Here is a 13,150-nt window from a genome sequence, read left to right as displayed (position 1 = left end):
ATACAACTGACGCCCGAAAAGACAAAGTTCGTGGGAGGACAGATTTAGCAACAGTGGAATCTAGAACAAGAAGGCTGGGTGGCAGGAAAGCATTAAGAAGCCCAGCTCATGCTGTAGCAATGTGTGTGTGCTGTCCATTGGGAACCTGTTGAAAACCTCTCACTCCTTGGTTCGTCTGTGAGTAATGCAATGACTGCAATAGTTTCTCATGTGTTCAAGGTGTTTCTGCTGTCCACTTCTCATATTCCAAAGATTTTCTGGGATAGCTAATTTAGGATGGAACCTAACCACTAAGAATAAAGACACCCCCCCAAAAAAAAACCCACTTCATTTGTGAACAGGATGGACATGTGAATGCTGGCTCCATCACAAATCAGCATAGAGATTGTCTGTACCTGCTGACAAGTTGTTGTTTTTTAAAAAAAGGGAAACCCCGTTTTCTCTCCTGATGTGACTTATTATTAGCCTTCAACAAATTAATCTGGCTCCTGTGGATATTGTGGTCATGGTCATAGCTTATCCTGTCTCCAGAAAGGTAGATTAATGATGTAAATTACATTCTTCTTCAAATGTAGTCACCCAAATGGCCAAATACCTAGAATGAAGTTGACCGTCCTTGTGACTGGGATGCTGTGGACTCTTATTGGTTATTCTGTTTTCTATATTATACTGCCCATTTCCTTGACTAGATTTTCTTTCCTTTATTATTTTAATATAATACGTATAATATATATTAAAGTGTTTAGAAGGCACTGTTCATCTAAATGAAGTGTGAGTGCAAGGATTACCACTAGCACAAGCGGAGTTTCCCCACCTCCCCCTCTGTCATCCCCAAATCCTCTGTGGAAGGTTGGGGGGAAACTCAGAACAGATTTAAGGGGGGGTGGGAGGGAGAGGAGGAGAACATTCCACTGTGTAAAGTGAAGTCCTTGCGTTGATGGAATGTATGTTGAAAACAACCCATGAGCTTCAAAAACCAATATAAAACAAAATACATAATTCCCAATTATGCAACCAGCAGGGACAAGAATTTATAGGCACCCAGTACACCTCACCCCTCCTCAAAAACCTGGACAAAGGGTTGTTTGACAGTGGAATGGACTACCTCAAAAGGTGATGGACTCCCCTTCATTGGAGGTCTTTAGACAGAGGGTGGCTGGCCATCTGTCAGGGATTCTGTAGCTGTGACTCCTGCAATCAGCAGGTTGTACTAAATGACCCTTGGGTTCCTTCCAACTCTGCAATTTTGTTTTTCTTCCGCTACTGAAATAGAAGCAATGGCATGGTGAGGTGTTCCAAAAGTGTAAGGCTGCCACAGAGAGAGCCTCCCTGTGGGGCCCCAGACTATGATTCTCATTAGGTGTGGAGACCACCAGCAGAATATCTTTTGTAGATCTTAAAATTCAGGTAGGTTGGTATGGGAGGAGGCGTTCCTTCAGTATTTTGGGCCTGGGTCTTTTAGGGCCTCAAAAGCCAGCATCAGCACCCTAAATTGGGCCCAGAAGGCAATAAGCAGTCAGAACAATTGTCTGAGAATTGACATTGTATGTGAAGACCCCAAGGCAATGCCTAGGGCCCTGCACCAGTTACCAGTTCTGGACTGTTGTCAGGGTCAACCCCATGTGGACTGCTTCTGCCCCCCTCACCCCGAATTGGCTACAACATACATTCAGATTCGGCAGAGATTAATGTTCCTTGCTACTGGGGGGGGGTGGTGCTTGTGCATTGTGTGATCAGCACGTTCAGAGACCTACACACACCACTTTTCTCAATCAGCTTCCTGTCAGCTGCTAGTGATTCTCCAGAAATAGGCACTGTACTCATGTGTCACCTGGTGAGCCAGTGACTCTGTCTCACTGCTTTGATAAGCTTTCTGCTTCATTGTCAGCTGGGCCTGAATTGTCAGGCTTTGACCTTGACCTCCTTTCAGAGTGGGTGCCCGGTGGATTAAAAGTGCCGAAAAAGTATGTCATGTGCCAATGAGATAAATGCAGAGAGGCAAAGAGAGGGGTGTGTGTTTCTTGTGCCATTAGTTCTTGCCATTTCCTAAAGCATTCAAAACTTCTCGAACTGCAGGAAGGTCACCAGCTGCAAGTATTTTTATTTATTCCTTTTCTTTGTTACATTTATATCCTACCTTTCCTCTAAGGAGCTCAAGATGTTGTTCACAGTTCTCCACCTCCACATTTTATGCTCAAAACAACCCAGTGAAGAAGCTTAGGATGAGAGGCAGCGACTGGCCCAAGGTCATCCTGTGAGCTTCGTGGCTCAGTGAGGATTCGAACTCTGGTCTCCCAAGTCCTGGTCTGACACTGTAACCATTACACCACACTGGCTTGCTGACTAAGGCAAGCGTCACAGAGAATTGAATAGGCTTTTCATTTCCAGCCTCTCTTATAAGAGGTTCCCCACCCCTTGGCATTGCTCTACAATATGTTGCCCAAATTGCCTGTAGAGTGTTTAATGCACTGCTTCCAGGGAGATGATTTTTTGGGCAAGTTATGAAAGCTACACTTCTTTTAATGAAGTGTGAATCTTCCTGTGGTTGGTCAAGGCTTAAAACACACACACATACCCCAGATACATGCCAGAGCATCTGTGCAGCTGGATGCCAAACACATTTTGCTAACTTCCAAAATAGCTACTTCTTGACATACTTGCATGTAATTTCTCAGTCTGTATTTATGCATAAGATTTGTGTGAGAGTGGGGGGGGGGGCAAGAGAGAGTGCACTCCAAGAGAGTGAAGCACAAAAGTGAAATTTGTGACAAGGCTCCAAAAATGCAATTATGTCTGGCGTGCTCTGGGATTTCTTGTTTTTGAGTTCTTCATCTTTTGCTTTGCTTATAATTGGTTGTAGCCAACAATAATGTCCCTTTTAGTTTGAGGAATTCGTTTGCGCATTGGAGCTTCCTATCTCTCCCCTTCATATTTGTTCTGGGAGTTCCCATAATCTTCCAGAGCAGATTTGTGGGGATATGCAGAGAAAGGAGAGGGAGGGGAAGTTCTGTTGTGGAGGTGCAAGTCCTAATGCAGAAGTGAGGAACCTTTATGACCAGATCTTTATATTCTCCATCCCCATGGGAGTAGCTAGGATTTTAGGATTTTCTGACTATTTCTATTTTTAGTTAAGTAGAAACTACTTAACTAAACTACTCCCGCTATGCCCCTGTCCACCCCTATGGGCCAGTGTTGACAGCAGGAGGGGCCACCATGTATCTGCTTGCCCTCCTGCAAACTGTATGGGCTTCAGTCAAACCTGGACTACCTGTGACCCACTAGGCCAAATGCAGCTGACCAGCCATGTTATGGAGGCTCAATCAACCTGCCGTTGCCCAGGGCTGTAAAAACTGGAAAGTTGACAAGGATGTGGCAAAGCTGGTGGGCTACCTTACTAGAAAGGCTGTAGCTCAGTAGTAGAGCATCTGCTTTGCATGCAGTTGGTCCCATGTTCAATCCTGGGGTGTTGAGGTAGGACTGGGAGAGAGCCCTGCCTGAAATCCTGGAGAACCACTGCTAGTCATGGAGAAACTACTGAGCTAGATGGATCAATAATCAGACTTGGTATAAGGCAGTTTCCTGTGCCCAGCTTGGTATGTCCCCAGTTATGGGATCCTGGCCTAAAGAGACCTTTGCTCTTTTTCCAAGGACCCTCGTCGTTCTCTTCCTAGTCGCATGTGTCCTCTTTCCCCACCCCATCAAGCTCTGGGCCACCGCAGAGGCAATGGCGCTACATGTGCAAACTAAGGTCAAACATAAGGGAAATGTATTGGAAGAAGGATTTTTCTTCTCCTGTTCCAGTTCTCCCCATTCCTCCGAAACATTCCCTTGGAAGTCTTTCTTGTAAAAGACAGTGGTGGTTTCCTTCAGGGGAAACTCCCTACATTAATTCATGGCAAATGAGAAGTTTGGAAACCAAAGGCGTTTAACAGCAGCCTGGAGTCATTCAACCCCCTGTGCACTGCCTTAAATCATCTTGCGTTCTTGTGGCTTTTGCGTTGGGGGGGGGAGACACGTCTGTGTTTTTGTACAGAGGGAAAGAAAGAGATCTTAAATATATCGTTGTGACCATTGCGTGGGGGAAATGCTGTCCCCCGTCCTGGCTTTTGCACAGCTGATAGATAAATATAATTTGTTAATGAGTCGTTGATGACTGAAAAAGTGATTTTGGAATTGGAATGTAGCCTACAAAGACAGAAGTCTGAGCAAGGAGAGGGGTGTGTCCCAGGGACATGTTGTCGCTTTTGTGAAAATTGGGGCATCCCTAAATATGAGTGTTGTCTACCCAGGTACTTGTGTGTTTGTAAATCTGCTGATAGCATGAAAAACACCCTCGTCATAAAAAATGGCCCTTACAGAAACTACCTCTGAAGTATTTCCTACCACTTAGTGGAAGGATGAGATAATATATTTGCTCAGAGCTTGCGGGGGGGGGGTGTCGCATGACCTTGAACAGGGCAGGGAGAATGCTTAACAATTGTTGTGTCTCTGCGTTTTCACGTGCAAGCAATTTTCATTGAACAGAATCTAACAGAAAGAATTGGGACTCGTGCGCACATGAGTTTAGAGACAGGCGCAACTCAGTTTTGTAACTGGGTGCCCAGATCATAAATAAATAGGAGTTACTCAGTTTTTACTTGGTGTGTCAGGAAAACTGTTAGTATCATGAGAAATGGAAACTTCCTTGAAAGAGCCATGCTCAGATGGAAAACATTTATGACAATGTTTTCTCACCTAGCTTTTTAAGAACCTTCCTTTGTGGGAAGAAAAACCCCCCATGTACCTAACCATCAGGCATTTAATTGCTGTTCTGGTCCTGGATTATGCCAGGTTTCAACCCTTGGCTGGAAAATCCCCAGCATTCCTGACAGGCAGGTTATGTAAACTGGGAAACACCTCCAGAGATGAGACCTTGCAGGCTTTTGTTGTGCAGTAGCGGTTGCCTGCTCTGTCGCCTTCTTGCAGCTGGAGGGTGCCATCTGTCTGTCTTTTCTTTGACACAGGTTGTGTGGCAAAGCATTTTCTGCACGTTGGTTGCCTTTGAAGGACAAAAAGGATGGTTTTGTGCTAAGAAGACAGACCTATAGTGATTGAGAACTCTAGACCTAAATACTGGCGTACTGCCTGAGGAGTTCCTGCTGCTGTTATCACCTTCCCCCCTTCTCCTTTTGCCTCCCTCCCTCCCTCCCCCTTTTGCTTTCATCTTCTCTAATTTGGGGTACCTCTGAGACCCCTTCCTGGAGTGAAGCTATGTGACTGAGCTGGCTATGGAGAGAACCTGCATTACTGCCATGTTGCCTGATTGATGGCAAATCACTCTGATACCTCACTCTGTTTAAAAGGACCCCTTCCTCTGAGTGAGGACTGGTGGACTGGGACAACCCTGTTAGGAACAACAAGTTAGCTGAATCCTGCCTCTGGAGGTATTGGCAAATTTGAGTTCCTTGAGTCCTGTCAGGGGAAAATGCAGGGTATAACTAAATACAGCTGACTCCCCATTTGTGTGGGGGTTACGTTCCAGACCTCTGCATGCATCAGTGAAACCGTGTGAAATGGGGAGTCGCTTGTATCAGCTCAGCTAACGCATGGGGGAAAAGCATGCGCAGAAGTACGGCTTGCACAGCTGAGGTCTGGGGAAGCAGCTGCTGCCATGCCACATTCTCTTTGGGCTCCAGGGAGGGTCTCCTTGCATGTCAGGAGGACTCTCCAGGGTGCTCCCTGTTTTTGGGATCCACTTCTGGGTTCCTGGCACCAGGCATGTGTGTGGTTGTACACTCAAAGAGGGTGTGTAAATAGGAAGTCGCCTGCAACTAAATAACAGTAGTACTGTACTGAATTGTAGTCAACTTCATTGTTCACCCCAACTCCGGATAACTTGCAGATATGTTAGATGGCGCCAGTTTCAAAGTCCTGTGTGGGACCTATCCAATTATTTTTTAACCACTGAATGATCCCTGTGAAAGCATATCACATTACCCATTTCTGTGAAATCATGAGGGGCTTTTATCAAAAGTTTTTTGGAAGTCCAAATATTGTTCATTGAGGGTGATCTGATATCTAAATATAGTTGTGTTTCAAAGGGTTAAGATGAGTAAACTGATTCTTTCTCAACAAGGCTTATTCTGTTCTGTGTTTTCATTATTCTTGTTTTTAGCAATGCTTTCTACCAATGCAGCCTCCAGGAGGAGCTAAAGTGGTAGAGGACGTTGTTAAAATCAAGAAGAAGAGCAGGGCACAACTCGGTTAAGTCAGAGGTGGACCTGCAGTCCTCCAGATTTTTTATTCCAAATTCCACCATTGGCCACACTGGCTAGGGGTAATGATAGTTGTCATTGTGGCCTGCAAGATGGCCTGAAAGGCCATTGATTAGCCTCCCTCTGCTGCCCTAAATAAGCAAACATATCTTACAGAACTGGTGTTAGTACGTGTAACACGAGGACTGGAAACTTTATTTAAAAAACAAACAAACACCAAAATTCTCTGGAATCCAGGATTCATGGCCTGCACCTGCCACAATTGAGTAATTTGATTATTTCCATAGTCAGAATGCACAAAATTGCTGATATGGGGCAGGGTGACGGGAGTTCTAATGAACTATAGTGTATGGCAGAGGGGTTTATGCAGATCATGAATGGGGGGGAAATAGTACTTTTATATGTATATGGAAATGCTTGCGTCATTGAATTTAATGTCATGGGTCTGTGAAATCCCTCAGAGCAGTTAACTCCTGACTCCTCCACCCCCACACATCTGATCAGTAGTTTGTTCTTTCTTGTTGACTAGGCAACTCACGGCTTATTCATTGGTTCTAATTGTATTTCACTTTGAAAAATACAAATCAAGCTGGCTTATGAATGAAATCAAACTACAGTAATAATGTTGCAATAAGTTAATACTGGAAACTCATCCCTCCCGTGAGGCAGATGGTGTCCATCGCCCCATATTGTGGGAATGAATTTTGTAAGGTGAGTGTGGGTTATGTGAGGAAGAACTGAACATTGCTTTCTTCTGAATCTGCTGCCAGCCACATTGGGTGAAACAGGAAAAGAGGAATCTCTTCTGCCAGCAGTATCTGATTTGTGGGTGGATGGTCACCAATGGATTTCACCCATGGTGCCATGTGTATTCATCTTTCAAGATAGTATACACACACACATATATATTTACACAGTATACTCCATCAGGATACACACGCTGCAAGCATTTTCATTTCTGCACATAGAATTGTAAGGAAACAAACAAAAAACCCCACAAAGCTAAAGCTGAAGGAAATTTGGGGTCTTCCAATTTTTTTAACTGTGTCAGCTTTCTAGAAGCAACCTATACATATACTGAGACGCAACAGGCTGACACCTTTGAAATAGTTCAACAAGTTGACTAACCGTTCTAAATATACTTTGTAACAAGTCCCTACAGAGATAGTATTTATGTTTTTATGCCAATACAGTATCTTTAAATCGGGACATTCCCAGTGCAAACGATAGCAATCTGCATTCGGGAGGGACTATTACCATTCTCATTTATCTAGAGACTAGAGATGAAGCATACTAATTCACCTCAAGTCCATAAGCAGAAATGTGATGATGCTTTTAAATAATGAAATGTAGCCTTGCAAATAAATTACGAAGTCCTGTACAGAACCCAGTAGTCAATCACACTATTTAAATAAGTTCGTTATTTTGTGAGCTTTTGTTGGGTCTCACAGCAGTATCTTTTTACTCTTTCCCTGAAGCTAAAGAATAAAAGCTCTAACCTTGAAGCACTGATTTGCAGGAAAAGCCCTTCTCACTTTTAGGAGGAGAGAAGGCATCTTTCTTGAACTAATTTATTGTGCTGTCAACTTGGACGGTTTAAAAGGAGATTAGAGAAGTTCATGGAGTTTTTGGTCATCAATGGCTGCTTGTCATGATGGATATATATTTCCTCCCAGGTAGGCTTCCCAGAGGAATCATTGGCTGCTATAGGGAACAGGCATCTGGTCTAGCACTGCTCTTGTTATGTTCTTGTATCTACATACCCTTGAATGTGTTACTGATGAAGACAGTGGCAGGCTTGTAACACTCCTATTGAGGACTGTTTCCTGCCTCCACGTTGTGTGTTGCTTTAATTTCTACTTCACCTGCTGTGCTCTGTATTCATGGACTGCAGCAATCCTATCCTCTGATTTGAAAATCAGGAGGCTCTTTGTTCATTGGGTCAAAACAGCACAGGGAAAATTTTTTTTTCCAACAATGGCTTGTCAAAAGTTCAAAATATGCCTTGGCATCTGCAGTGCGTGGAAGCTATGCATTCTGAATTGAGAAATGAATCACAGTTGTCCTAGGAGAAGAGATTTCACAGAATCTTAACGATGGAAGGGACTTCAGATGCCCTTATCTGTTGCTCTAGCATCTTTGATAGGTGCTCATCCAGCTTCTGTATAAAAACACCAACAAAAGGGTATGCATTGCTTTCCATGTGGGATGTGATACATAAGTAGCAGTCAAGTACATCATTCCTTGTTTTCCTAGAGTGGACATGCAGGGGAATGATTGGTCCAGCCAGTTGAAAACTTCCTGTTTTCTCCTGGCTGGGACATACTTCCTTTGCATGTGACTAGAGGTGGGTGTGGCCTTACCTGCCCAGGTAACAAAAGAGACAAGGCACACAGCACACTCTCTCTCTTTGACTTCCTCCGTCATTGGAGCAGCTTTTTAGCTAGCCAACAGAGGACACTGTGATTATCCCCATATGAGATAGCTCCAAATGTATATACTTTGTAACTAAGCCTGCCTTCAGGGATCCAACTGTGAACAGAATGCGAGTAAACTACTATTATATAATTTACACAAGATTGTGACAAGTTCATTCTTTTAAGAGGGATATAAGGGAACTTACCAGGAACCTAATAGTGAGAGGCTTACACAAGCCTGCAACCAGCTACCTGCTGTGCGTTTAAAAGGGGAATGGGAAAATCTGCTAAGTAAAGAAACTTGCTAGCACAAGTTAGGAAGGATATTAATAAACATTATATCCTCTCCTGCGTCCCTGAACATTCCCACATTCCAGCCATGTCTAACTTGTCTCAGTACCCATGGGGCATTTCAAGGACGATAAAATTCTGGGTGGTAGCCCTATCCATACCTTGAACCAGGGGTAAAGGAGGAGCATGATCACCCAGCAAACTCTAGAAATTCCAGTGACCCTCAGGGATCATAATCCCTGATGCACTAAGCACTGAGTCATCTCCTTGCTTCCTGAGAGTCTGCAAGACTTAGTGACTTAGTGCATCCATACTGTACATTTAGAGCATTCTTACATGGTTCCCCCCCAAAGAATCCTGGGAACTATAAAGGTGTTGGGCATTGTTAGGAGACCCTCACAGTGCCACAATTCCCTTCAACTATAGTTCCCAGGATTCTTTAGGAGAAGCCATGCCTTTTGAAGTGGCATGAGTGTGCTTTGAATGTATTGTGTGGATGTGACCAGTGTGGCACCAGATGGGGACCCTCCATTTCTGGATGAGGAGTAGGGTGCTGCCTTTCCCTGATTCTGCCTTTATCAGCTTAAAATGATAGTGCATTTGTCAGTGTATTTGTGGATCCTTGAATAGTGTTTTTGTTTTAAGAAATAGTATTTAAATGTACTTACCCCTCCTTTCTGTTCCCATACTGATAATTTAATAGATATGTATATTATTCAGCATCAGCAAGCCTGTTCTAGTTTCAGACACTTTCACTGGTCTGTTATCTATTTATGACACTTTCTTTCACACGGTTTGAACTGAAGTAAGGTTTGTTTCAGCACACTAAATATCCCGGAGCTGTTCCTGCATCATTCAAGAAGAATGTGTGTGCCCTTTTTAATGACGCCTGCTGACCTAGTTCTGTTCTCTGTTGATCCAGAGTGCAGTAACCTAGCTGAACTCCCATTAGTTTGGTGCGTGATGAGCATCGTTAAATGATGCAGGATTAAATTTTGCAGCACAAGATGTGCATAGAGAGTTGAACACTCTGTGCATTAGATCTGAATGTTCCATCACTTTGGGCCTTTTTGCTCCCCAACCTAGTCAACTTGAGCTAATGGAGTAGATCTATTCATTTGTTTGTTTGTTCATTTTTGCTTGAAAACTGAGATGTATGAACCAGAGTAAAATACTGGGTCAAGTGGGCAGGCATATACACCAAGAATCAGTAAGCAGGGTGCCTCTGAGCACATATTCAGACTGGGCATTAGTACTGCAGTACCAGAACCAAGTTTATACATTCTCTCTCACCAAAAACCCAGTCCTGGTTTTCTCCCAGATGTTCTTGTCAGGGAACTGCCATCGGAGCCAGAGGGAGAGAGAGGGCTCCAGAGGGATTCCGGAGAGCGTCCCGGGAGGGAGAGAAGCAGCACATCTTCTGGGGAAGGAAATCAGCGTAACACCAGTGGAGAAGGGGGGCAGATGGAGGAATCGGCAAGGTGGCTCCAAGACTCCTCGCCGGGAACCAGTGGGGAGAGCACGGGTCCTCCGATGCCCACACCCTCCCTGCGCAGAAGGCTTCCGCGCAGGGAAAGTAGGCGGAGACTAGGCGTCAAAGAGCTTCTTTGCCTCTGCTTAAAAACCTTTTGTTTTGCAGAAATGGAGAAATTTGCTCTGGCAATCAGGGTGCCAGTCCTTTCTCTACAAACACAAGCATAATGAAAGAACAGTGCTCAGCAGAGTATCATAAGGATCATATTTTGCTGTCATCTTATGCATATAGACCACTCCCAATATTTCAAGTCTTGGCTAAGATTGATGTCTCCGTTAGGACTAATTATTGGTTAAAGCCAGTTCAGTTCAGGAAGAGCAAGGGAACTGGGGCAAAGGAAGGCAAGAAGATATACACTTGCACCACCTGATCATAATTCCTTAACCAAGGTTAAAAATAATGGGAGCGTTTTATCAGTCATGGAAGTTGTAGCCTCTGACCAAGGCCATCCTATCTGGAAAACCCCTGAAGTACCAGTTACAGATGAACACTATTATCTCCCCCTTCTGTTAAATCCCTCTGGTTGTTCTAGCGTTCTTAAAGGATTTACACTGGGGATGCTAACCACCTGTTCCATTGTTTCAGGCACAGCTACCAGGAAACTGGAGTATTAAGCTGCACCCATGGAAGGAAAGGGGCCTTATCGTATCTATGACCCGGGTGGGGGAACGGAAAAGGGAGCATCTGCTGCCTTTGAACGGCTGGTGGAGGAAAATACCCGGCTGAAGGAGAAGATGCAGGGAATTAAGTCTCTAGGTAACGGTGAGGATGACATGGAAGCGGAAAAGCAAAAGTTACTCATTATTGCTGTTTCCAGAATGCCCAGGTCTGCGGCAAACTTCAAAGAAGCCACTTTCTTGTGTACTTAGCAGGAAACCTCTAAAACCTCTGTGGCACCATAGAGGCATAGTTGTAGCAGCACGTGAGCTTCCACTGGGGATAGCCTACTAGTTTCACTGGTGGTGAGCATTAAAGGCCATGTCTGTGATTTGGACTTGCTGCCCCTTGTGTGCTAAAGTCTTTCTGGGGGTGCTCTCTGTGCTACTGCTGTTGCTCAAAAGGCCTTTGCCTCGTGTCTGCACGTTGTTCAAGAGACGTCCCAGGTGATGACTTACCGGCATTGCTCACACGTGGGCTGTGAGTGGGATATGGACCTTTTAAAATACTGTGACAGCCAGTGGAAGATCTTAAGGGTTTTTCAGTAACGCTGAGCATCGTAAGTGTGAAAATTGTACACAGGTCCCGGATGTAGTAGCATCACATGAAGAATCTTTTACTGTTTGCCGTCTGAGAACATAATCGTTTTCAGAGGCTGAGAAACAGTCCTGAATAGGTCAATGGGTTCCAACTCAGCAGCTTTTCATTCCACAGATGCACCTCTCTGTAGTTAGGGTTTGGAATTGGAGGTATATATTAGGAATTCCTTTACTTCTATTGAAGTTTTTAGTTTTTTTAAAGGAATAGTTCATATTACCTAGCCTAAAGGAGAATTTTTTGTGCCTCCAAAAGCTTTCACCAATGCATATTAAACACCCATTGCTCTTTATTCCAAAGCCTTTTAAAATGAGATCTTGATAGCGATACATTTCTTAGCAAGCCCCAAATACTGGCATAAAATTTGAGCTTTGCACATGTGTGGCTGAGGCGCTCGCCAATAAGTAGACAAGGCAAAACATTGCAGTTCAGCTGACTACTTTTTCCTACAGTTGGGAATATCTCCATGCTCGTGCCTGCTCCCTAATCTATGCAAAAAATTATGTGGCTGCTATATTCACAGTTCCATCCCCTGCCCCCCATGGCACAGAGGTCTTCTCTGTGTAGTAAAAGTACTGTGTATAAAGCAGTCATTTGAACTGAAATGCAGTGGAGTTAGGCTAGAATTGCTAGAGTTTGGCTAGTTCTGATAACTATGCTGAACGTGCTGCTGTAAAGAAAGAACCTGCAAATTCAAAGGAGTGTTAAATCGTGCCCTTGTTGTTTTGCCAGGGGATCTATTGGAAGAGTCTCAGTTAGAAGCCTCCAGGCTGCGTCAGAAAGTGGAGGACCTAGTGAAGGACAACGAAATGCTAAGGTCCACCTCCTCTCTTGATAAACTTGCGGAAATGGCAGGTATGAGCATCAAAGGACCAACTGTTTAGCATGTCCCAGTAACACCTTCTTTGGCAGACCTAGATTTTCACTGCGTGTGTGTGTGTGTGTTGCATTTAAGTGAATTACAAGTTGGAAGGAAGAGTAATAAGCCTCCAGTGCTGCTGTTGGCTGTCTTGCATTAAGTGTAAAAATCCCTTTCAAAATATATACATGCTGATATCACTGGGCCATCTATGCAGCCAACCTGCGTCTTCAGGTCTGCAGCCTGAATCTGTGTCACTTCAGTTCCTAGGGGTGTTCAACTCGTGCAACAGACTTCACAGTAGAACTTGCACCTCTCCTCTCCCCTGCAGCCCCCGTGCACATTCAAAATCTTCTGCAGCGGGTTGTGGAACCCTCCAGAGCAGATTCTGTGGATGCTTGGCGAGAGGAGAGGAAGGGGAGGTTCCGTTGTGTGGGTAGAACTCCATTCGCATGGTTTTAGCTACAGCCCAGCCTCCTTGAATTGAATCAGTCCTGTCTTGTTGCATGCTACTTTCTGGGCAGGTTGTGCATATGCAAAA

At 44.4% G+C, this 13,150-nt stretch overlaps 1 protein-coding gene across 6 annotated transcripts in view; it reads left to right on the top strand.

Moving 5' to 3' along the window:
• Positions 1–13,150, top strand: part of TNIP1 (TNFAIP3 interacting protein 1) — a 55,970-nt gene that overhangs the window by 13,971 nt on the left and 28,849 nt on the right. For 3 of the 6 annotated variants that reach the window (XM_082211773.1, XM_082211775.1, XM_082211772.1), the window contains exons 2-3: positions 11,082–11,258; positions 12,483–12,605. In XM_082211773.1, the coding sequence (XP_082067899.1) occupies positions 11,120–11,258; positions 12,483–12,605 (262 nt within the window). In that variant the 5' untranslated portion in view covers positions 11,082–11,119. The remainder of the gene's footprint in view (positions 1–11,081; positions 11,259–12,482; positions 12,606–13,150) is intronic. The other 3 variants (XM_082211777.1, XM_082211774.1, XM_082211776.1) reach the window with 2 other exon arrangements.

The sequence above is a fragment of the Podarcis vaucheri genome (genome assembly GCF_965113315.1).
Source record: "Podarcis vaucheri genome assembly, chromosome: 2".
Lineage (NCBI taxonomy): Eukaryota > Metazoa > Chordata > Lepidosauria > Squamata > Lacertidae > Podarcis > Podarcis vaucheri.
The sequence above is the reverse complement of the archived record's forward strand: the minus strand, read 5'-3'. Positions and strand labels throughout refer to the sequence as shown.